The sequence below is a fragment of the Dromaius novaehollandiae genome, chromosome Z, assembly GCF_036370855.1.
Source record: "Dromaius novaehollandiae isolate bDroNov1 chromosome Z, bDroNov1.hap1, whole genome shotgun sequence".
NCBI lineage: Eukaryota > Metazoa > Chordata > Aves > Casuariiformes > Dromaiidae > Dromaius > Dromaius novaehollandiae.
The window spans coordinates 30,708,477-30,732,302 of record NC_088132.1 but is presented as its reverse complement, the minus strand read 5'-3'; the positions used below and the strand labels follow the sequence as shown (position 1 = coordinate 30,732,302).

At 44.9% G+C, this 23,826-nt stretch overlaps 1 protein-coding gene across 1 annotated transcript; it reads left to right on the top strand.

Annotated features, from left to right (window-relative positions):
- LOC135324903 (fructose-1,6-bisphosphatase isozyme 2) lies at positions 1-21,461 on the top strand. The gene is made up of 7 exons (XM_064501967.1): positions 1-514; positions 2,681-2,843; positions 3,775-3,867; positions 9,496-9,636; positions 10,824-10,961; positions 16,483-16,602; positions 19,995-21,461. Exons 1-7 carry the CDS (start codon positions 342-344, stop codon positions 20,187-20,189), a joined length of 1,023 nt encoding a protein of 340 aa, XP_064358037.1. The 5' UTR covers positions 1-341; the 3' UTR covers positions 20,190-21,461.
- The last annotated feature ends 2,365 nt before the right edge of the window (positions 21,462-23,826 follow it).

The following is a 23,826-nucleotide window of genomic DNA, read 5'->3' as shown; positions in this document are numbered from 1 at the left end:
AGCTTTGCCGGCGGAGCCGCAGCGCTGGTGGCAGGAACTGTCTCAAAGCGCAATTCCGATACACAATCAGGCGCACACATCACTAGCTGTGCCACCTGGGGAGGGCGGCTGGGAGGCGGTATTCGCCGTCTCGGGCGGCTTTGCGGCGTCCCCAGAGGAGCAGGGCCAGGCACAGCTATTCTGAGCACTCAGCCACGTGGTCTCGGGGACATTTTAATAAACTCGCATCAGCAACAGAGCCAACAGCTTCTCCTTAAAATAAAAGAGCTATTTGGGAGCACGGCACGGCAAGGAAGCGACCTGTGTGGGTGAGAAGAGGAGAACTTGGGTACCCAGCGAAAATGTCCGACAAAACCCCCTTCGAAACGGATATGCTGACGCTCACGCGATTTGTTATGGAAAAGGGGCGCCGAGTGAAAGGAGCTACGGGGGAGCTGACGCAGCTGCTCAACTCCATGCTGACGGCCATAAAGGCTATCTCCTCCGCAGTCAGGAAGGCAGGCCTTGCCCAAATGTGAGTCCGACTTAGAAATACGGGGAGGAGGAGGAGGAGGAGGAGGAAGAGCAGGTAGAGGAACACTGCTTGCACAGAGAAAAGGGCAGGGATTCATAAATACAAGTGTCTTTCTTAAGCCAAGTGACTGTAGGCATGAAGGCAGAGCGTGGATTATCAAGAGTGGGAAATGGGAGATCTGCTTTTCTGGAGCACTTTAATATCAAGGTGGCCATTTAGACTAATTGCTGCTGTGTAATGTTTCAGTCTTCAAACTTGAGGCAGAACTTCAATGCACTACTAGTCGCCTCATTATCTCTTGCAAATGTTGTTATTGCTGTATTTCTAAATCTCTTGTGAATTTACAGAGTGTCACGTTGTCATCTTTTCTCCTAACCTGGAAGCACAGTGCCGGAGCTGTGCAAACCAGGGCTCGCCTTCTCTTCTTGGGAAGGCCAGATCCCTGGTGGCAGCAGGAGTCACGGTGTAAAGCAGCAGCCCTACGAGAAATGCCATATGCATTCCCGAGTACGTTCTCCCCCTCCTCCCCCGAGTGCTGTCAGGGCTACAGATGGGAAGACTCAAAAGGCCCAATATGAAAAGCAAACACAGTAATTTGACATCTAGCAGGTCAGAAAATGCAATCAAAGAACTGGCCTAGCAAAACCTGGAATGAGTTGAGCTGGTTGGCTCAACTTCACGCAGCCAGTCGGATAAGACATCAATGCAAACTTTTTAATGGTGAACTATAAGGAGCAGCTCAGAGGACTAGAAATCACTAATAAAACTGTATATTTAAGATATACATGTTTTGGTTTATGTATTGAAATATATGATTGTGTTTATGTATTTGTATATATAGAAAAAAATATATATATAAATACACATCTATACACACACATACACATGCCCCACACATATATGCAGATGGGCTATATCTGTGTAGGAAGACAATTCGTTCCTTTTTTAGCTATGGAAACACCAAAATGTATGGCACCTGGGTTGGTTATTTTTTTTTTTGCAATTCTGTTGAATATTTGGTCAAAGACCTCAATGATCAAATTAAATCAGCACTATCACCCCCACTTTTACAAGTGTGGGGCGTGATGCGCAGTGAGAACATGAGCCTTGCTTATGTTAAAAAAACAAAACAAAAAACAGTAGTAGAGCCAGAGGCAGCAGCTTCAAGCTATAAAAGTTTAATTTGGGAACCTGCCTGGAAACATGCTGCCTAGAGAATGGGTGCTCAGCACTCCTTGAAAATCCAGTTCCCTTCACATGTCTCAAACTTGCCATGCCAAAATGGAAGTACCCAAAACATTAGGTACTTCTGAAAAGTTCAGGCAGCTTTGAGTGAGAAAAAAGATCTTACCCCTTCCATCTCAACCAACACTATAGAAATTAATTAGTTGTCCTCTCCTCCCCTCCATAATGAATTATGCCAAGTATCTATTCCCTATTTGATTCCTTACACTTCCAACAGGCCTGAACCATGCACACTAGCTCAAAACTGAAGTTCCTGAACTGCAAAATATCAGAAATATATATATTACTCTCTCTATATGGGTATATTACTATATTATTAAAACTGTGGGTATAAAATGGCATCAGCCATTGGCATCAGCCCAACACAGTCCACTGTCACGGCACAAAACAAACAGATCTCGATTCTGAGATACATTTCAGAATGGGGAATTATTCAGAGGTGTCTTTCAAGCTCCTGATTTTTGGGCAGCCGGGGACCTACAGGACAAGAATTAACGGACTATCGCAAAGCACTGAACAGCTGTACGAGCTGTGCCAGTGGCAGAAAACTACCTTTCTCCTTCCTCAAAGGTGCTGCTGGCTGGACCTCCTCTGCCAGGAGCCGACAGCAGGCACACACAGGGCTGCCGGGGAAGGCGGGTGCCTGCTCCTGGGAAGAGGTTGGGGGAGATCCCAGCTGGACCAAAAGGACCATGGTAGATCCCAGAAATGATGCCACCACTTTTGTTCTTTCTCATGCCCACTTTTATTTTCTAACGGTGACTACCATCTCCTAACGAACCTTGACAGTTTGAATCCAAAAGTTAGACGTGTGGAAAGATGAGCAGGAAGGCGCCATCCTGACTTTTTCTTTTTTTCCTTAAAAACTCTAATGGCTCTCCTCAGTGCTTCAGGTTTCTTAATGTTTTTGCTTTTCTCCAGGTTTGGCATCGCTGGCACCATGAACGTGACCGGCGACGAAGTGAAGAAGCTGGATGTGCTATCCAACTCCCTGGTGATCAATATGCTCCAGTCCTCCTACAGCACCTGCGTCCTGGTCACGGAGGAGAACAAGGAGGCCATCATCACCCCCAGAGACAAGCAGGTCCGTGCAGCCTCTGCCCACGGGGGGCTTTCGGCCCGGGCGGCAGCAGGTGGCACTCTCGTTTCAAGTATGAACCCCGGACCTGGCCCAAGGCCCAAAACCAGCTCTTCCTAGGGGCGTTCAGCACATTTGCAGGATTATTTTGTTGCTTTGAAGATTAACTGTGGTGGAGGCACGAGCTCAACAGCTCAAGGAGCCGTTGGGGGGGAAATTATTACTGAACTTTCTTGAAGGGGTGGGGGAATAATAATTCTGGAGCTTGTAAACACATCTCGGTTGCCAGGTTTAAGCGTACTATTACATTCCCTGACCATTAGTGTAGCTGTTTTGGATCGTGTTATTATTTAGGCAGGATAAAACCAGATGACGGTCTGGCAGAACCGGGCTTTAAATTGTATGTCCAGAGGAAACACGTGACTGCTTCAGCGGGCCCCCCCAGGAGGGGATCCTAGTGCACGGAGACGGTGCTCACGCTGACCTACCCTAGCTTTCCCCAAGACCGTTTCGCTCTTCCTTCTCACCCTTGTATCTCACATTGTAGGAAAACCCTTTGGTTCAGAATAAAATGTAAGAAAACCCATTTACTAAAGCAAGCTGCTCCCTTCAGAATGACTCCTTTCGCTTCCGAGCTGTTTCTCGTGTTGCTTGGAAGCAGAGGACTGCTCCTCTCTGTCACCCGATTTCGTGCTGAGCGGGAGCAGGCCCTCTCAGATTTCGGTGGCCGGCCCAGTGGGCAAAGGGCAGCTCGCTGCTGGGCCAGAAGTGCCGCCTTCCTGGAGGAGCTCCATCGAGGGCACGCGGGAAGCGAGCTCCATCGAGGGCACGCGGGAAGCTGAGCGCAGGCATAAAAACATGGAGTGTACCAAGTAAAGGGAAATAATACTGCAAGTCAACATATCACTTAATCCTTTCCTTGCTACCTCTGTTTCAGGGGAAATACGTGGTATGCTTTGATCCCCTCGATGGCTCATCCAACATAGATTGCTTGGCACCAATAGGAACAATATTTGCTATCTACAAAAAGGTAAGAGGATGAACAAAACACACGAGGCACGATGCACTCGGTGAAAACAAACTGTTCTGGGTATATTAGCTTGCCTAGTTTCTTTCCTAGGCCCTTAATGTTAAGCACCTTTGGGCTCGGGAGAGCTTTAGAAAGGGCAGACGAGACAACACTTGTGAGCCATCGGCGCTAAAGAGCTTCCTGGATTCCTGGAAGTGGACACTCAGCCCTGGGAAATTGCTGGCACTTCCTTCCTCGAGACGCACAGGCGCTTCAGTAACCCCCTCTCGCCTTTGGGCAGCTGGTTAGCTACTTCAGTCATGTTTTACTCACTGCAGGAGAGCTGAGGGATGTTGTGGCATGGAGCCAAACCTGCCAGGTGACCTAGAGCTCTGGTTTCCACCGTGGCTACTAATTACATTATTTGTCTTCCCTGACACTGAGCAGGGCTGAGGCTGCAGCTCGCTGCCCGGACCACATCGCAGCTACCAGAGCAGTGGCCTCCCCACGCACACTTATGCACATGGCAGTGATGGAGGCCACCTAAGGATGGCGAGAAGTGGTCCCTGCTGGCACCACTGCTCTGCAGCCAATTAACAATCATTAACAGCTGTTAATAGTCGTGCCAAGTCTTGTGATTTGACTGCTAATCTCCCAGCAGTTGGTGTTTTTCCTAAAGCCTGTGTTTGCAGTCATATGACTGCGGGAGAACCTGGGTTTTTTTTGGTTTTTTTTTTTTTTTTTTTTTTGAGGTAACTTTCACAGCCCTCGTGGCTGCAAATAAAGGCTTGCAAACTCAGTCGCTGCATCTCAAAGCACGAGGATAACTTTGCAAGGCCCTCCCTTATCTTTTAACCCGTCACTTCCAAGCCAGTCATGATTTTTCACATTTAAGGTAGGTGCTATTCCAGTCATCACCAGTGAGAACATGTCCACTGGTAAACCAGGCAGAGTCATGGCTCAGGCCGAGCAGGGTGACAGCACAAACCCAGTGGCTGCCTGCCAACAGATATTAATTTTCAGCACGAGCCCCTGTCGCAGGGTCACGCAGACAGGCCAGCTCTCTCTAGGACACTGCCTGGGGACGGCTCGTGGGAAGAGCAGATCCGCTGCCTGGGTTTCTGCAGAGAAGAGAGCGGAGCTGCAGGCCGTGCCACGTGCCCTTGTAGCCAGAAATGGGGCTCTCGCCCCTTTAACCCTAGAAATAGAGCCTGAAAGACTACTCACCTCCCTACATTTAACATAAGTATAGCAGACAACACAGCTATTGCCTAAAGACAGTAAGCATGATGCATTACAAATATTAAACAGTAGCTTTTTGCCTGGAAGGAGAGGTGTTGTGTTTAGTTTACTCCACGTAACTCCAGAGGCAAGTGGTCAGTGTGATTCATGTAACTTCGCGCATTGAAATACAGATTAGACTTCTCCATAATCTTTAACTCACTTGTCAATTCATGCGAAGGCTATGGACTTCCTAGCCTTCCCTAGGATTTTGCTTCAGAATACTAACATTTCCCAGATAATTCATGTTGTTTCAAACACTGACGTTTTCCATTCATTTTCTAAATTTTCCGTAATTGCTGTTCTAATATACCTTAATATATTCATTGTAAACACTGTTTCTAAGTTATTGCTTTTCATGTGGGTGAATATACTTCAGTTCTTCGTAAAGAGATATTTACATTGCTTAGTACAAATTCTTCATACCCAAATGAAAACAGTGCCGCTAGGGTGAAGCACAGTTTTTTAATTACAGGAATAGCTTATCGATTTCCCCTGTAAAGACAGAAGCAATGTTGCATTCAGACTTTCACTTGGATAATTCTTCTCATTAAAATGCTAATTCCAAAGTATATATTAATATGCCTTCCTCTCGCATAAGATATTTCATAGCAAAAGTATTAACTTTTAACTTCAAACCCTTTAAAATAAACAAATAATAATAGGAGCTTTAATAATTGTTGCTGTATGGTAGCGTGAAAGGAACAAAAGTGACATATTTATCCCAGTGGATGAAAATGCTTTAAGAAAGAAAATATAAATTTATTTCAAGCCATTTAAACTGCAAGACCCTCATTTTGGAAAAGCTAGAATAAGTCTACTCCCAGAGGGTCATTCTCAGCACCTGTCTGCTATTTGGTACCTTCCAATTCTTAGACGTTCGCCTGGCTGATTTTCTCACCATGCCAGTGCCTTAATTTCATTCCCAAAGGCACACACTCCAGAACCGAAATATTGGCTTCACTTCAGGAAGAAGAAAGTCAACACTTTCCTGTGAAGACGAGACTCTGTCAATACATTTCAAACCTTAATATGGTTCTCTGTCGCTGCTCCTGATCTCTAGCCAGGACCACCACCACAGCCTCAGGTATCCTCACCTCCTGCCAGAAGACCCCTGTATCAGTTTCTTAGGAGAACCACCAGGAAATAAATGCCATCTTAGGTTTATTTCATTTTCCACCTGCCTTTTTCCTCCTGAAGGATGGGCAGGATGGTTACAAACCCTGTGGGTCCGTATAGCGGGGCTAAGAAGGAGATCTGCTGAGACTGGTGCGAGGGGGTCCTCAGCACCTTGACAGTCACCGCCTGGTGGGATGCTCTCAGTTGGTGGAGTGTCAGGCTTGCGGGGATAATAAGTATTTTTTTTGGCCTGGATTCTTCCCCGTTCTTTACCCTGCTGAGATGAACCTACAATGCACAGTTCACACTCCATCTATGTGCTATGACTGCAGCTTTGCTTTGTTTCTTTATTTTTAACTTTGCCCAGATTCCCAGATGTATTTTCTCCTCCCCCCCCATCCTTGCCATAGGAAATACCATGTTGTCCCTGCAGAGAAGGTATAAGGAGTCAGAACATGAAATACGTGATAAGAACAGAGACTTGGAAACCAAGACCTGCCAGAGCTACTCCCAGTGCTGAGAAGTCCCAGGGTGATGTAGGCAAATCATACATGCAAAAATTTTCAAACTCAGGTATCACCTGAGGGTACCAGACTCCGTGGACCCTATTTCATCTGCTTCCCAGCCACAAAGCGCTGAAGTAACTTTGTCAGAGCTTGAACCTTCAATCTGCACAGCCCTTACAGTCCAAAGACTACTTCGAAGATCTGCATAAAGAGCTCTCACTATCTCCATCTCCCAGCCAACATGTAACAGAAAGGAAATTCCATCTGTACACCAGAAAGAAGTGAAAATATTCAGCAGCTATCTGAGTTTACTGTCCAGCTTAATTCTCTGGTTCGTTTTGTATTACACAGCACTTGGCAGGACATAACTACCACAGTGTTAACAGTGAAACATCAGCTGATCTTTAGCTTTTTTACACTCCAACAAGCTCTGCAAAAATTTGCTTGAGGCTGAACTTTTTACCTTCCATTTGGAAGGTGGCTCTTCAAAACACAGTTGCAGCTAAGGACTGAAAAACAAGTGAATTCTGGGCAAATGTCCCTCTTCCAAGAGAGAAGTTCCTTTGTTTTTTTTCAGAATAGTCAATAAATCTATAGTTTCTCAGCATATAAACATAGAGAGGAAAAGCATTCAAGTGATAGAACTGAAAAGCTCATCTCAGAAAAATGTGTTTTAAAACAACATCAGATGTAACCTCTAGCTACATACACTGTATATAAACACTTAAGTCCTACAAAACAAACCTCTTTATTATATTTATACAAAATTAAAGCAGCATTGTTTTTAATTAGGAAAACATACAGAAAGCTAGAAAAATCGAAATATGTTTGCAATTAGTTTTGTAAATGTATGCTTAATTCTGCATTTAATATTGCAAATAAGAGTCTGCTTTATTGCTTTTGATGTTGAGATGCATATGCCATGGGGATGCATTTTTAAAAGAAAAAAATACTACGTGAAGTGTAATAGCTGATTTTGAAAAGGATTGTTTAGCAGAGAACTGATAGTCAATATTCAAACTTCTGGTATACACAAATGGGTACTTTAACTAGTCTGCCTTTATTACATGTATTATAACCTTCCTGAATAAGCAGCTTGACATAGAGTGATTCTAAGAGACTACATAGCAGATGTATTTGCACATGCTATATTTCAGTCCCCGTGGCAAGCTGAAAAAAAACGGATTTCCTCCACAGAAAAATTTAGCAAAATAACGTGGGTGCGAGGGAGCTTTGAGCAAAATACAGGAAAAGAAAAAACCCTCTGAAACCTAAAGCAACAAATGCTTTCAATCATAATCTTTCTGCTGAAGGTGAAAACATTTTGATGCGGAACTACCGCCTGCACATGTCATGAAAGATGTAGTTTTGGCATCCCACGCCTCTGCTTTCCTCTAGGAGCTGGCATACGAGGATGAACCTGATCCCCCCGATGTCCCCGGCCTTGCGCCTTGCCGGGGCCCTGCTGGGCACCCTGGGACCTCCTTGCCCCCCGGCCACAGCTGAGATTTTGTCGATTTGTTTCAGGGTTTTTATCTTCCTGTGGAAAAATTCCGTGGAAAGTATTCTTGATTTTTAAAAGAATTTACTCAATCTTAATCTAATATTTGATTTCCTACACAAACAGCCTCTAGTGATTTTGGTTTTGTTTTAAACCAGATACTTTTGGATTGACCTGAGATTTCTACCCAGCTGCTACTCAGTCTAATTAAGTCCATGCATCACTGAGAAATTATCTGAGCTTGAAATAATTAAATGATAAACCAGTGCATTGAGACAGGGACCAAAGGACTTCTCATTTTAGTTCCTAATAAACCAGCATCAGACATGCAGAAAATCCACCACAACCGACAACTTTTTTTAGATTAATTATTAGACATTAATATCAAGCATTCCCTACCCACTTTGTAGTTGGCTTAAGGAAAAAAACAAAAACAAACAAACAAACAAGAGTTTAAACAACCTGCCCAGGAAGTACAGGCTGGAGTCTGTATTCCCAAGTACTCTAGGCTCTTCCTCTTTCTCATCCCACCAGTCAACCCCTCTGGTGGCTGAGGCACACTTGAGAGCTGGCTGGAAATACTTTTATATTAATATATAAGGTCTGCTTAGGCTATTCTTGTTCAGTGATAACCAGAGTATCAAATAGGAATGAGTGCTGGAAATCGATACAAATTAAAAAGCTTAAGTAAAATGATATGCGAAAGTTATATATGAACTGATACAGGCATAGCTGTGCACGCGCACACACTATATACCCAGATACATACATCAGGTGTGTGTGCACATTTATCACACCTCAGTTACCAGCAGAGACCTACGCACAATTTTCATTCCAGCATGCTGCATCATCTACCCTTTTACTCTGTTACTGGAAACAATCTGTCTGTAAGGCAGGAAATGTTGATTACTGCGTTCTCCCTCACAGTTACCCCTGTAAAGGGCATCAGTAAGATAGCTCGTGTTGAAGTTTACAGAAAAGTTAATACCTGTTTGCTGTCTCAGATTTCTGATGCTCTTGAATTAATATGCTAAGCGGTAATGCTAAGGTATCAGCTTTGTTGCATGTATCATATGGACCGCACGACTCCCACCATCCTGTCCCAGCGTGCGCGTATGCTTGTACCAAACTTGTCCTGAACTAGTGGGAACCACCTCTGTTTTGATGGTTTCAAAGGCCTAGGCTGACACACGAAGGAAATCTGCTCCAAGTGTCTATTACTGAAATGCACTCTTTCCTCAGGAAACAAAAGACGAGCCCTCCGAAAAAGATGCTTTGCAGCCCGGACGCAATATTGTTGCTGCAGGATATGCCCTGTACGGCAGCGCTACCCTGGTGGCCCTCTCCACGGGGCAAGGAGTGGACTGCTTCATGCTCGATCCGGTACAATCACGGCGTTAATGACATTGCTATCACCCTTTATAACTTCTCTACTTGGGTCTACTCTTTTTTGTTGCTCCTCGTCTCTGAATTTGAGACAATCTATGCTGTTCTCCTCTCACCCACCTCTGGTAGCAGCCCACCTGCATCTTACTAGTACTCAATAATACATGTGCATGTTGGCTGCAGTACTTGTTTTTTGTTTTTGTTTCCTATTCAGTGAACAAGAGTAAGTTAAACAGCATTTGACACCCCATTCATGCAAACCAGACTGCTGGGTCCCACATGGAAACACTTAAGAAAAATCTAGTCTAAACAGTGTCTTTGCCTTCCCTTAAAGGACTCCTGCTTTTTTGGTTTTGCTTTTTCTGTTTGTAAAAGAACCTCAGCTTGTTCAATGGGCAGATCAGGGTGAGGACCATCGGTCGATACAGTTCATGCACGGACGTGTCTGATTTCCCGAGTGCAATTTAGTTTTATGGCTAAGTGCTCTAACTTGCATACCCAATTTGCAAAAGCAGAGTTGTGCCCATGCAATCAGACATACATTGTCCCTTAACACCCAGCCTAGAAACCCCACAAGAGTTATTGAGTGAATGGGTGGAGACTGCTCCTGTGAGACACCAGCATTAGATTTAGGCAATAATATAGAAATTCTGTTTAATCAAAGCATGGCTTGTTTTTGAAACTCCACCTTCGCTTTATCAATAACCTTAGTAAAGGGATCGTTCCCTCAAAGGTGGAAGTTTCATTCAAACTCTGGACAGCAGCTTCTGGGGGGAGCTGGCCACTTTAGTCACTTTAAAATACAATAAGGCAAGAAAGAAGAGTTCAAAAAATCACAGGGCAGTGTAACATCTTAATTTGTAACCTCATGATTTGTGGACACCATGAGGATGGGATCCAGAGTCCATCAACTTTTGAGGTTGACTGGTCCTCATTCAATAGGTTAACAATTACAGTTGAACTGCTTTTTGTTTATATTATCAATACAGCAAGTTTTCCTGAACTTAACACTGATTCTGTGATTTTTGATCTGTTTGAAATACTGAGAATTTATACACAAGACTAGTGCTGACAGAGCCAAGCTGTGCTAGCGCTTCTGCAATCTCTAGTGTGGCAACTGCTATGGAAAGTCAACAAAATGCCCTGCTGCTTGCTCATAACTGGTCTCTGCTGTTCTCCTGTAGGCTCTTGGGGAATTTATTTTGGTGGATAAAGATGTCAAAATCAAGAAGAAAGGGAAGACCTACAGTCTCAACGAAGGTTATGCCAAGTATTTTGACCCTGCAATGACAGAATATTTACAGAAGAAGAAATTCCCTGAGGTAAGGAAATAGTTGCTCTGGACCCAATTCACCGTGCACTGGTGAACGCTGCCCTCCGTGTAGCCCTGACCGAAGGGAGCGCATGCGACTGTCTTGCTGAATTCAGCCCCCACAACCCTTTGGTACCATCTAGTTCATTTTGGCTCCACAGCTAATGTGTTAGTTTCCAGTGCCCTGACGTGTTTCACAGCTTCGACTTTGGTAAATAAATTCATAGCCAGTCCATCGTCACGCAGAGGAAGAGCTGCTGTACATGAAGAATGAGGCTTTTCAACAAACCTCTGAAACTGTGCCAGCAAAATGTGCATATTTGAATATGCAACTCAGTCCTGTGTGCAGCTGCGCATCTGGGGCTGGATCCCATTTACTGCTCAGAAGGTGTTTGCAGGGATCTGGGAAGAATAACCTTCCTCTTCCTGTACACTTTTACATCTGAGAAAGGCAATATAACCCTTGCACTGCCTACTTGCCCCTGACGGAGCACAAAACAACCCATCGGTTAATAAAAGGGGGTGGGAGACACAACTTCACCGTTTCTATTGTTAAGAAAATTATATCGCATCCTTCAAGGGGACAAAGCTGAAATTTTTCTATGTCTGATGAACATCCCCATGGAGATGCGCAGCTCTGTACCGCCTCTGGTCAATGCTACAAGGACACAACACAAACTTTCAGTGTGGAAACCCAGAAGCTCGCTGGAAAGCGTGACTCTGTGTGACCAGTAAGACACAGCAAAACATGGTGAGATGTAACCCCTCAGGACTGAGTTTAGCCAGGAAGCTGGTTTCAGTCCTCTTCCTGCTAAAATAAAAAAAGACATAGAATTATTTTTAAGCTATTAGTTTTTAAGACTTCTTATATGGGGCACATATAAAGCTGATGCATCCAGGAGAGAACTTCAGGGTGCTATACAAGGAAAAGGCAATGAATCAGAGTTTAAGCTATGTTTCTGGGAAAAGTTCCTTCTGAGCTGTAAATGGGATCTTACTGCACTGACTAGAGCTGCAACGCTGATGTCTGGGCAAAGGCTCTCGTGCATGTTACTCTGGATCATCTCTATAGAGCGTGTCCCCTCACGGCATCTTACGTATGCTCAGTGAGCTGCTCTGAAACTCCAAAGGGAGCTTTCCGCCAGGCTGTGAGAGACGTGGAAGCCCCCTGCACAGCCTTCCTGCTTCCCGAAAACTAACCCAGCCGGGACACAGCTTCTGGGCTTCTCATGCTGTCCATAGTATGCTGAGCTGTATATTCAGTACTGTGCGCTGAAACTGGATTTATTTACTTGTGTTTTTACAAACCACCCATATGGTGTTTTAAAAAGCCTAAATAAATAAACAACACTAGGCAAACAAGAAAAGAGTGAACAGAGATTTCAAACACTTAGGGGCAAGACTGGACAGGCAGCAATATGTCACCACAGGCTCTGCAAGGACAGCTCTATCATGTGATTCACTAAATCCCTAGGTCAGGACACGCAGGAAGAACCTCATTTACAAACACTATTTCATCTCAAGCTTGTGCTTCATTTGGGGAAAAGCATTGTTACACTGACTCTTCTAGTCAGCGGATTTTTTTGCCACTCTAAAGCAAGCAGCGCACTACTGCACTGGTTAGCCTGGCGCAGGCCAGAGCAGGCTCTAATTTCAGGTATTTGTTACTTTCCAATACCTTTCTTTTCTTCCTTGATCCTATCCGTATTTCCCCTGTCTCCTAGTTCTTGGTCAACATGCTGCTGTTCAGATGGCTCTCTAACATTGCCGCAGGAAAATGAAAAGTAAAAATAGAGCAGAAAAGCAAAGTATGATGATGCCCATAACATATTCCTTGTTCTGTATCACTGTCCTTGACCACCAAATGTAACAGATTGACCTCTCACGTAGATTTTCCCATGCTATCTAATGACAGTGTCATGGATGAGATATTTTGGACTACAGAGCCACGCTGACCCTCAAAATTTCTTGTGGACCGCCATCCACCTAAGGCATCAAACTTGAATTCAAAGCCCTAGAAAGAGGACACTGTTCTGCAGATCAGCTATAAGCCTCTTACCATTGCCATGTGGGTCACAGTGGGAACTACTTGTCTGGATGCAACCATTTCTTCTGGAAAGAGTAAAGCTACTTTTTTGTTGAGCAACACAGAACCTCCTGCTGCTTCACCAGCTTGAAGAACAAGCTGCTGCTGCAAGGCTCCCTGTCATGCAACCTGTCTTCTCCAGCATGGTCCGTATAACAGGCACTGCTGATGCAAAAACTGCATCTGCACAAATTTCCCTCTAACCCCTTTCAAAGTAACAGCTTCTTCCAGTAATGCGTGCAGGGCCTCAGTCTCCAGCTGGTGCTGGTTCATCAATGGTAGAACAAACAAACATACCGTGGGCACCATCATACTTTGCTATTCCACTTCATTTTAGCTTAATTTTCTTTGGCCACGAGAGAAATCGTCTCATGGCAGCATGTTGGCTGAGAGCCATGCAGTGCAGACCCCCTGGTTAAGGGCCTGTCATAGCAATGCCACAGGAACAGCACCTGGACACACAGCAGAAAGCCTTCTCCTGCCAGCCCAGCTGTGCCCGAGTGACATGAAAAAGCTAAGAAAAGCACTGTGCTTTTGTCACTGTAACCGTACATACTGAAGGTGGGATGCAGGGAGTTGCTGTTGTAGCCTGTAGGAAAGGGATATTTTCCCCCTACTCTCCTAGTTGTCATAGTAATGCAAGAAAAACCTGGTCTTATTCTCTTGTAGAAGAACATAGCTGTCACACAAAGTAGTAGAAGAGGTGAGAAAGAGGCTTTCATCCTATCATGAAGGAAAAAAAATTAATAATAACTAAAAAAAAATCAGAGGACCTATATGTTATGAGCCACTTCCATTCCTTTAGGTTAAGTAAAGAAAAGCAGGACAAAGAGTAAGACTAAGAGCAACCACACCTTTACTCAAAATACGGATACTGACCATGGGAACGTCAAGGCTCTCCAGCTCTTTCATTAGCATCAGCTGAATCAGTGCGAAATGCTTGCTGGGCAAACACAGTTTGGCATTAGAGAGAACTGGAGATGAATTTCCCTAGCACTCACGCCCTGTTATTTTGCTTGAGAAGAAAGCCGGGGCAACATGCCAGCAAACATGCAAAACCTATCAACTTTCTCATCTGTAAGAAAAAACACAGAAGTGGCTATACTGGAGAAACAAGAAGTTTCTAAAGGGACCAGACTAGACTAAAGGGACTGTTCATTCCTCCTGTGCAAGTAGCTGGACACTAAGGCAAACGAAAAAGATTGATTTCAGCCTGCGGTTCAAGTGATCTCTGTACCAGAACGGAGCAATTTCTGGTCTGTATTTTTCTCAGCACAGTCTCAGCACTACGCTGAGCAGGTGAATTTCTATCAAATAAGAGACAACTACAATTCTCTACGACCTTTCACTGAGTTGACGTTAGCACTGCCCGAGCACACATAAGCTGCATAAGTGACCTGCACGCAGATGGGAAGCCCAGCACATCCCAATTGCATTTGAGCTGTACATAGGCAGCTCAGCCGGGCAGCTCGTGCTTGGCAAGTTTGACACTGGAGCGCAGTCTTCTTATTTGATAGGGTCATAAATGCAGTCCTTAGCAGCCTGTGCCACGGCCCACTTGTCATCAAAATTCAGGTTCAACAAACTTTTCTCAAGACTTACTTCATCACCTTCTGAAACCATAAAAGAGAGCTCTTCCTTTAACTGTATTTTTAAAAGCAATTTTAGGTTATAATCATATCTTTCCCTGAAAATTATCTTTTCTAATACTGCAAACTTCTCTCTGGCCCCTCTTTAAGGTGTTTTTTTCTAGCCTCAGATTTTACAGCTGCAAGGTCACAGGTGCAAACAGCTGTGAGATGGAGGAGCTATCATTTGACGTCTAAACACGTGCTTATTTGAGGGTAAGCCATGGGAATTAAGGAATCAAGTACTTGAAAGTATTGCTTAGCTTTATCAGGAAAAAATGTGACCAACAGCCAGGTTTAAACAAGACAAAGAAAAATAAAAGCTCCAGGCCATGTCTCATCCATCAAGGCTTTTTACTGTTTTCCTCTGAATTTTCAACAGTTCTTCTAATCTGTACAAGAAGAAAGCAGCTTGGGAAATAGCGTAAGTGCAGCTGAACAAAGATTACATAGGCCGGAACAGTTCCCTATTCCAATTTTACTACCAGCTGTAATAAAAATCACAAGCCTTATATTTAGTGGTTTTCTCAGGACTCAAATTCCTTTAGCGTTGTATTGCGTCACATGGTGTAATTACACGAGGATCTGTTCCCATTTCAAAAGAGAGTAAATACCAAAACTCCACAGTTGCATAGAACAGTTCGAAAAAGTGATTTCAAAATAGAAAGACATTTTTTAAATCTATTTTTTCCCTCTCCAACTTGCATATTTGTTTTTTTTGCCCAGCTAACCTCATGATTTTGTTGGGGGCCTAACTTGTGACTCCCTCATTCTCCGAGCTGGCAGTGCTGCACAATTTCTCTCTTTATGTATTTCTCCAAAACCAGTATCAGCACAAGGCAAGGTTTGTAGAGAGCACTGACACCTGTTATTAGACAACTGATCCAGATGGAAAAAAGCATGCAGAAGCCCTCTTTAAAGTGTTAGCATTGCACTACACAATATATAGAGAGTATTAAAGGTACGTGAAGCTCCAGCCTTTGGTAGTTTTCTGGGAAAGGCCAGGATTCCTCCTTTGCTTCCTTGAAGAGGGACTGAAAGATGTCAGAAGACCTAAAAGACTTTTTGGCATGCCAGCTTTCAAAGAGCTTTCCTTCAGTTCATAGCTTTATTGCGTGTTTCCTCTTCAGAAAAGCCCTTCACGTGATGTTTTTCTCCTGTTGGAGCTTATTCGGTGTATACTACTTCTATTTGTTCAAGTCGCCTCGCTCGTCTTCTGCGTTTTCCACCTTACTGTTTTTATCATCAGTAACCCTGAGACTGATGCAAATGTTTTGCTGACTGCTCTCCCTAAAATGACATCTCCTTCAAAAACATTAATTTCTAAGCTGAGAGCGAGAAAAACTGCATTTGCAGAGCGATCCAAAACGAAAGCTCTGAGCAGTGTCACAGCTTGGCAGGTAAGCTAGACGGAAAACAGCCACGGTCCTCTGGGAACTGTCCGGACTTGTAGCAGAGCGACATTATCCCCCTCGCTCCATGACTCAGGAGTGAGCAGAGGATCAGCAGTCGGCCGGATACCTTACTCTGATCACGGGAAGAAGCTTTTTGCTCACTCTTTTCAGCCCTTGCTCGCTCACAGACTGGGAGATGGACACTATATTGTTGTGCACTCAAATTAGTAAGTGCACAATCTCATACATAGTCACTACATTTTAGAAAAAGCTAAATTTTAGGCTAGTTTAGGCATTTACAGTGTCCCATAAGCAGCAGTTGATTTAAGCAACTTTGATGCCTGGTTTATAACAAAATGGCATTTTGTTGTGTTACCAGCTGCCCAGTCTGGTAGATTTAAAGCTTTATCTTATGTTTTTCAGGATGGCAGTTCCCCATACGGTGCCAGGTACGTGGGCTCCATGGTAGCTGATGTTCACCGTACACTGATGTACGGTGGGATTTTCATGTACCCAGCGAATCAGAAGAGTCCTAAAGGAAAGGTAAATCGTTTGACTTCTTTCCATGGTTGACCTAATACCTCTGCTTTTCCAGGAAACATAAAGGGAAAGTTTAAATATCTAGACAGATAATTTTCCATTCCTGGAGAAAATTTTTCATGGATATGATGGTCAGCAATTCAATTTACAATACCTCTGAAGGCAAGAAATTTTGTATTTTTATTTTACAAATCAGTCAAATGTAATTCACTGAAACCAAGGTCTTGATGTACTGTCTAAATAGAAACCTTTTCATGCCACAGAAGCCATTTGAGATACCTACACACAGCTAGCAGATACAACACTGAACTGAAGGAGACCTCTGCCCTTTGGACTGGCAGCTGGAGTCCAGGCGGGATACTCGAAACCCCAGACAGGGTCTTGTCCAGTGTTTGGACAACTGAGTCTGCCTACCTCCCATTTCTAGTGGACACTGGGCTTATCGTCACCAGCCTTGAAGACACAGGCTTCTGCTAACTGGGCTAAAGATCTCTGTCAGTGGAAGGCGAGTTTTACACATGCCGAGATTGGTGTTCTGGGAAGTTGGTTATGCTTTCCCATGCGGAGAAATGCATGTTCCCCTGTACAAAATACCGTACGACTTAATGCAGTGCAATGCCAAACAGCGACTCCCTGAACGTGTTGGGCCATGGACCACAGTCAACCTCAGTTTTTCTCCTGGGGCATCAGGCACTCTTGTCATCAAACTTCTAAATGAAAGTGTTTTACAAGAGATTGGTTATATTGGTGGACCACCAGTAGCCTGCAGATCACACTTCGAAAGCGACTGGCTCAGTGCATTACAGAACGGTCATGCTGTGCTGCCTCCAACACCTACTTCTGGTCAATACCATACCTGAGGACTCCTATTTAAATGTTTTTATATCCTTGGCTGGTATATGCAGGAGTTTGCCCTCATACATCTGCTTGCCCCATCTCCTATGGTTGTATCAGAACATACTGATCTGTACAGTTCTTTAGGGACAGAGGAGTATTGGTTCATCTAGGCCAGCACGTATTTGTCATATGAAGAACAGCAGATCCAGGAGATGCAGGAAGTAAGGAGAACAGGAGAAAAACTGTGTTCAGAATACTCCAGAAGTGTTGTCTATGTTTCTACAGACAAATTCGTTTAAATATTTGATATAGCATCCCAGCAAAAAAAAAAAAAAAAAAAAAAAAAAAAAATCATTAAATGGTGGGTATCAGAAAATAGTGGGCATCTGTATCAGAACAAGAGACAGCAGGAATTTACTGTATGTGACAGAAGCGGACTTGCTGACTGCCCTCTTCAAGTTAAACTCTGTTTTGAAATCTACATTAAACCATTGTCAAAAACTATAGATAAGAAACAGGAAAAAAGAACAAATGTACAAAGTACAAATATTTTTATATAAATCAAGATTTCCACGTGTTAGCCTGCATTGGCCATTAGATGTGCGTTGCACTGCCATAGGAGAGAGAAATGAAGGAAACAGAACTCCACCGTCATTACAAGACAAAACCCTTCCTTCCTTCTCAGAGTCCAGGTGCAGGTGAAGATAATGTACTTAACCTCTCAAAATTGCTGAATGGATCCACTGCTTTTTTACGAGCCCACAGAAATTGTGTCTGGAGCAAAGAGGACCATGCTGTGTTTTGAGGCTGATTCAAAAACAGAAGCAGGGGCTTTCTACTATTTACAGGAAAACATATGGAGTGGTTAATGGATTTCTGGAGCAAAGGATCAGGACGCCAGTTCCCACCTTGTGTTGCCTGCAGCTGTATCGATATCACTTCGCCCAAACTTCTTTTTGGAAAGATGATGCTTTGTGGCTGGCACCCTGATCACTCCCCTGAAAGACAGTCTGTGCACTTAGGAACTGAGAGGAAGCAAATGGGACTGGATTTGATCCAAAAGTTTTAGAGCAAATGTAAACGATATGCATGTAGTCCCTAGCCTGTAGACTGCTTCCCACAAGTTAAAGAAAGTGAGCATAAAATGATGAGTCAATCTTTTTGCTTCACTACACAGAAATAAGCAATGCAGAACCAGCCAACCTATAGATGCTCTCTTCAAATTGGAAATGCTAAGTAATATTTTTATGAACAGTTCTCTGCTACGTTAGAAATGTTAAGCCCATCAAAAGACAGGAGGTTCCAGTCCTAAGCGAGATTTCATTGCTGCTGGCAGGAAAACCATGCTTTCCTTCAGCCACATAGTCACCGTGAAGTGGCAAGAAGCTCAGCACGTGGCTCCCCAGCGATACCACCGCGGCTTTCTGGCTCGTGACCGTTCAGACGTTGCCACGCTCTAAGGAGAAGCAGCAAGGCTGTCGGTTCCACGGTGCCCGTCACATGGACTCCTCTACCAGAAAGAGCATTTCAGCACGCTTCAAAGACCAGAATGGAGGCAGTGTGTGCTGCTGAAGTGCATAATATATCACAGTTTTATTACAAACGGGGTGACAGAGGAATGACAGGCAGTAAAGCCCTTTGTCCAGTCCATCTGCTTGTCCCTGTAGACGGTTGCCTTCTGGCACACTTCCTTTTTCCCCAGAAAACTTCCTGGCTTTTGCACAAACGAAAAGCCTTTCCATGATTTCTACCGCCATTGTTGTACATCAGCACCTCAAAAAATGCAAGTGAAACATTCAGCTAAATCTACAGAAATAACATCTGTTAAAAAACAACCAGTACCCTCTGCACCCTTTCAAACTTAGAAGCTTTTGGCAAATGTCCTAAATAAGTTTGCATTTGACTAGAGCACAGGCATAACAGAGGCTAACTTTTCCAACGATGTGAACAGATATCAGGGTCCAACTGCCTTCATACTCAAAGTGAAAATTTGCTTTCAATAATTACTGTAGTTCCTTCTTCAAACAGAGCTGCCGTCTGCATGAGTGCAGGCCACTAGTGCCTATTTGCATTTCTGAAGAGCTGCAATTGCAACCTGAAATTCGAGACCGGGAGCATTGGATTGCAAACTCCAAAATATCCTGACCAAACAACACAATTACCCCAGGCTTTGAGATAACAAATAAAGCCTGTACACAAGAGGAGACTCTGGCTTTTGTTTCCCCAGTATTGCTACTGTTCCTGGCTTAACCATATCACTGACGACTGCGGCCCCAGCAGCTACTCTGACATTTTTGACAAAATACAGACAGCTTCGCTGATGCCACACACCAATGCAGCAGCTTGCAAACTGGGGCGCTGGGGTGAGGATGTGGGGTCAGTGTGCTAGTCTTCAGAGCAGAAGGTGTGAAGGGAGGTGGGAGGAGGAGAAGAAGGGAAAAAAAGGGTAGATGCTTGACATGAAATTTGCCAAAAATCGCAAAAGTAGGGTTCAGTGCTGGTAAGTTCTCTGGTCTTATTTCCCCAAATGCAATCGCCCATTTCCTCTTTCCTTCCAGCTCCGACTCCTCTACGAGTGCAACCCCATGGCCTTCATCGTCGAGCAGGCAGGTGGCATGGCCACTACAGGGACCGAGGCCGTGCTGGATGTGAAACCCGAGGCTCTTCACCAGAGGGTCCCTCTTATTCTCGGTTCTCCGGACGACGTGCAGGAATACCTCGCGTGTGTACAGAAACACCAAAAGAGCAGCTAAAGGCATTTCCACACCAGACCTTGCTCATCTATCTGCTGGGAAAACAGTGCAGCTCAAGCTGGTGGATGCGAGCATTTCAGCATCCTTCTCTCTGTGGAGAGCCCTTTTAATGAGAACATGAGAAATAGTGAGAATGGCTGCTGGAAAAAAAAAAGTTTCATTTCTCCTTGCAAACAAGTCTAAAAATTCTTTAATGATGGTTTCTACGAAGTAAGTGTAGAAACAGTGGCAGTAGCTACTTACTTTATGACATTAACAAAATGAGTGGATTGTGTCAGTCCCTGCATTTGATCTAAAGCCAGACGTCTGACACTGCAGTTGCTGGAGTCGTCTGGGGCCGAAAATTTTCATGCCAACATTTATAATGCCGTTAACTGGATTTGCTGCCAGAGGTTTTATTGCAGGTGCTTTCACTCTTCTCAGGGCCGACAAGATAAGAAGCCCTGCGCTGTCTGAAGCGGTGTTTTCAAGTTATATTTGTCTTGGGCAACTAATAAAGGTGAAAATACAGCAACCTTGCTGGGCAATTTGGGTTCTCACGTGAATGGGAAAACAGCTGGTTCACAGGCAGGTAACCTACAAGCTACAATAAAACCTTGCTCCGAATGTGACACTCGGATCGTCCCTATCTCCTGTTTATCCATAGTCCCCTGGAGCTGGAGATGAGCTACTGCCACAAAGCGGCTGCTACGCCTCTGGTTTCCTTTGCTTCGAAAGGCACTTGCTTCAGATTTAAACTCGCCCTTTTATACATACTAGGGTTAGCTTCCTAGCTAATTTTAGCACATTCATCGTAGTAGAATCAGCTCTGAAACAAGCCTGTGTTTATTAAGCAATGAGAAGAAAATTATTAAAAGTGCGACTACATTAAGAGTGTGAAAATTGAGGCTCAGGTCACTTTAAGTATACGGCATACTGTCGCTTCCACTGGAATTACAGCTGATCCCTTTATAGCCCTCCTGTCTCTTGCAGCCCTCATCACATGGACATTTCTTTTGGCAGCAGTCTTGCCTTGAGCAGCTCCTGCCCCAGCTGCCCATTTTCGCCCCTGCTCCATGCCTCCGGCTGTGCTTGTACACAACGTTAAGACTGCATCGTGAACTGGATTAGGACATAGATAAGAGTTAAAAATACCCCTGGGGGGGAAAAAAAAAAAACAGCCCTCAAATAGTTGCTTTTAAAACTTACGACCATGTTGTATTACTCATGAAGAAGCAGCAGGCTGAATAAAGGCAGACAGAACCACACAGAGCAGGTATTTACCCATAGTCATCGTCATCCCACGGGTCAGGATGTGATTTCAGCACCGCTTCAGGTATCAAACTGCGCTTTCCACCGGTCTTTATCTGACGCGCTCTCAGGCCGTAACAGTGACGGGAGGCCAGGATCCGCAAGTACACCGCGTGCTTGTTTGTTCTGCTCTTCGTCACGTGCTGCCGCCCCTCGGCTGTCAACAGCCGAACACGGGCAACGCTTCGCTCCCGGAGACCAAAGAGGAACCCGAAAAGACTGGGAGCGTTTAGGGACGGCCAAGGCGGCCTCATGCCGGAGAACGTAATTGTGCCCTCTGTGAAAGCTAGCAAACTAGCTTTCATTTCCAGCAAAAATACACGTGCAAAACTTGCCGATAATCCCAGCTGCTGGCCTTTCTCCAGGTTTTTTTCTCCCTCTGCTTGTACCACCTTTAGTGGAGAACCTAGTGCTGGGTAACCAGCCTTACAACCAGCTGCAGTTTTGGTAGATGTTGATGATTAAATGATAAAGCCCACAGCTTGCGGGCTGCTGGGTGGCTGATATCTAAAGAGAGATCAAGATTTTGTCCGAGGCAGGGTTATTCTCCGTGCTGTAAACAACCCATGCAAACCCCAAGTGCAGACAGAGAAAGCAGTGACTTTCTTCGCTGTGAACTGTGGTTTTCCTTCACCAGCACCCCACTTCGACCTACTGCACCGAGGCTATTTTCCAGGCTGTTACATTGTTCTCCATTACCTTGGGAGTATCGGAGCCGCCCTGCAGCTGGTTTATGCTGGAGAGAGAGGGAATTAGCAGTATCGTGGTTTGCTAGAAAAGGCAAAGGCGCAGGTGGTGGGCTGCAGGCTGGGGGAGCCCAGCTACAGCACAGCCCCACGTCCTCTTGCTCCCGGGCTCAGCTGACTGCCATGAGGACAGTCCCCAGCGACAGCGGGGGGGCACCGAGATTTCAGCCAGAGGAAATCTCTCTAAAAGGGGGGGGGAAAAAAAAAAAAAAGTGCAGGTGGTTTCATTTTACATGTCCCAGGCACAGAAAAGGGGAACTGAGCAATGGAAAAGAGACTGTGAAACTGTTTTGAAGCACGTCCCACTCTACAGTGTCCTCAGCTGGCAGGAGGGCATCGCTCCGGGAGAGAAACGTCACTTCAAAGGGCCCGATCTGGTGAAAAAGTCCTCCTTAAACCATAAGGTTGGAACGGGAGTCTCGCTTCCCGGTGCAATGCCCGCTCCGAGCGTTTGCTCAGAGGTATCCGACACCAGCAAACCACAGGGCGCCTGCGGTCCAGGGTCACCGCAGAGGAAACCCTTGCGCTGCTGGGCCACCGCTTCCCGTCACCGCCGGCTGCAGGATGTCTGAGGGCAGCTGGGTAGCTGAGAAAAGGAGACGCAGCACTTTTAATAGAGTGAGAGTCCATATTTAGTGATTGGAGAGCGATGGGAATGGGGACGCACCAAGGACTGCCTCCAAAACTGCCAGGGGGTTAGGAAACCCCAGCACTCACCAGGGGGAAGATGCTCCAACTCTGCTTCCATTCACTGAGGAAGCTGATGCTTCACATTGCACCTCCGGCAGGTACCATCACGACGCAAAAATAAAGCTTCATACACAAAAATATCAGGTACATGAAGGAAGAGACATACATTTAAATATTGGATTGCATATGTGCCCTTATGTTAGTATAATTGTTTCTCAGTCTAAATTTATATAGAAACCAACTCCAGCTTGATTTCTCCTGACTTTTGGAGAAAGATGCGGAAAAAACACATACTTGTTATATCATACCTGGTAGATGACAAACATGACTTTTTTTTTTCCTTTAGGAAAAACACTGCTTTCCCACTTGTTGCCAAACCTAATTCGTATTTCCAGTTTCAGCCCATCTTTGCACCTATTTCAGAAGTAAAATAAAAGCAAGCAGCCTGAACCGGCTGTTATTTGAAGATGGACGAAAACCCAGAAACCCCGCCAGTCACTGGTAAGCGAGCAGCGTTCGCTGGCTGCCTTGCCGGGAAATGAAGTTCTCCGGAAGGGCCAGCCCCGGAGCAGACCGACGGGCCTTGTCACTTAAATTGCAAGATCGGGGATCAGAAACGGGTGGGGGCTGCCACGGCTCCCACCAGCTGTGCTGGGAGCGATGCTAACCCAGCGCCGCGGCGAGCGGACACAGAGCCGCAGCAGCTCCCCGAGCTGGGCCCATCGTCAAGCCCGTCCTTACTAACGCGCTAGTGCTAATGCTTCCCCAAAAAGCACAGCGGCTGCAACAGAGAGGCTGTTTGAAATATCGGGTCACATGTGTCTTTGAGCATTTACATCACAGGTCTGCACTTTAGTCTGTTCTCTGCAAAACACATAAGCACGGAGAAGGTTTTTCCTTTTTTTGTAAAA

Excerpts from the sequence above, each read along its gene's own strand:
- LOC135324903 (XM_064501967.1), top strand. The coding sequence starts at position 342 with ATGTCCGACAAAACCCCCTTCGAAACGGATATGCTGACGCTCACGCGA. Across the intron at positions 9,637-10,823 it reads ACTGCTTCATGCTCGATCCG|GCTCTTGGGGAATTTATTTT; the intron begins GTACAATCACGG and ends GTTCTCCTGTAG. Across the intron at positions 10,962-16,482 it reads AGAAGAAGAAATTCCCTGAG|GATGGCAGTTCCCCATACGG; the intron begins GTAAGGAAATAG and ends TATGTTTTTCAG.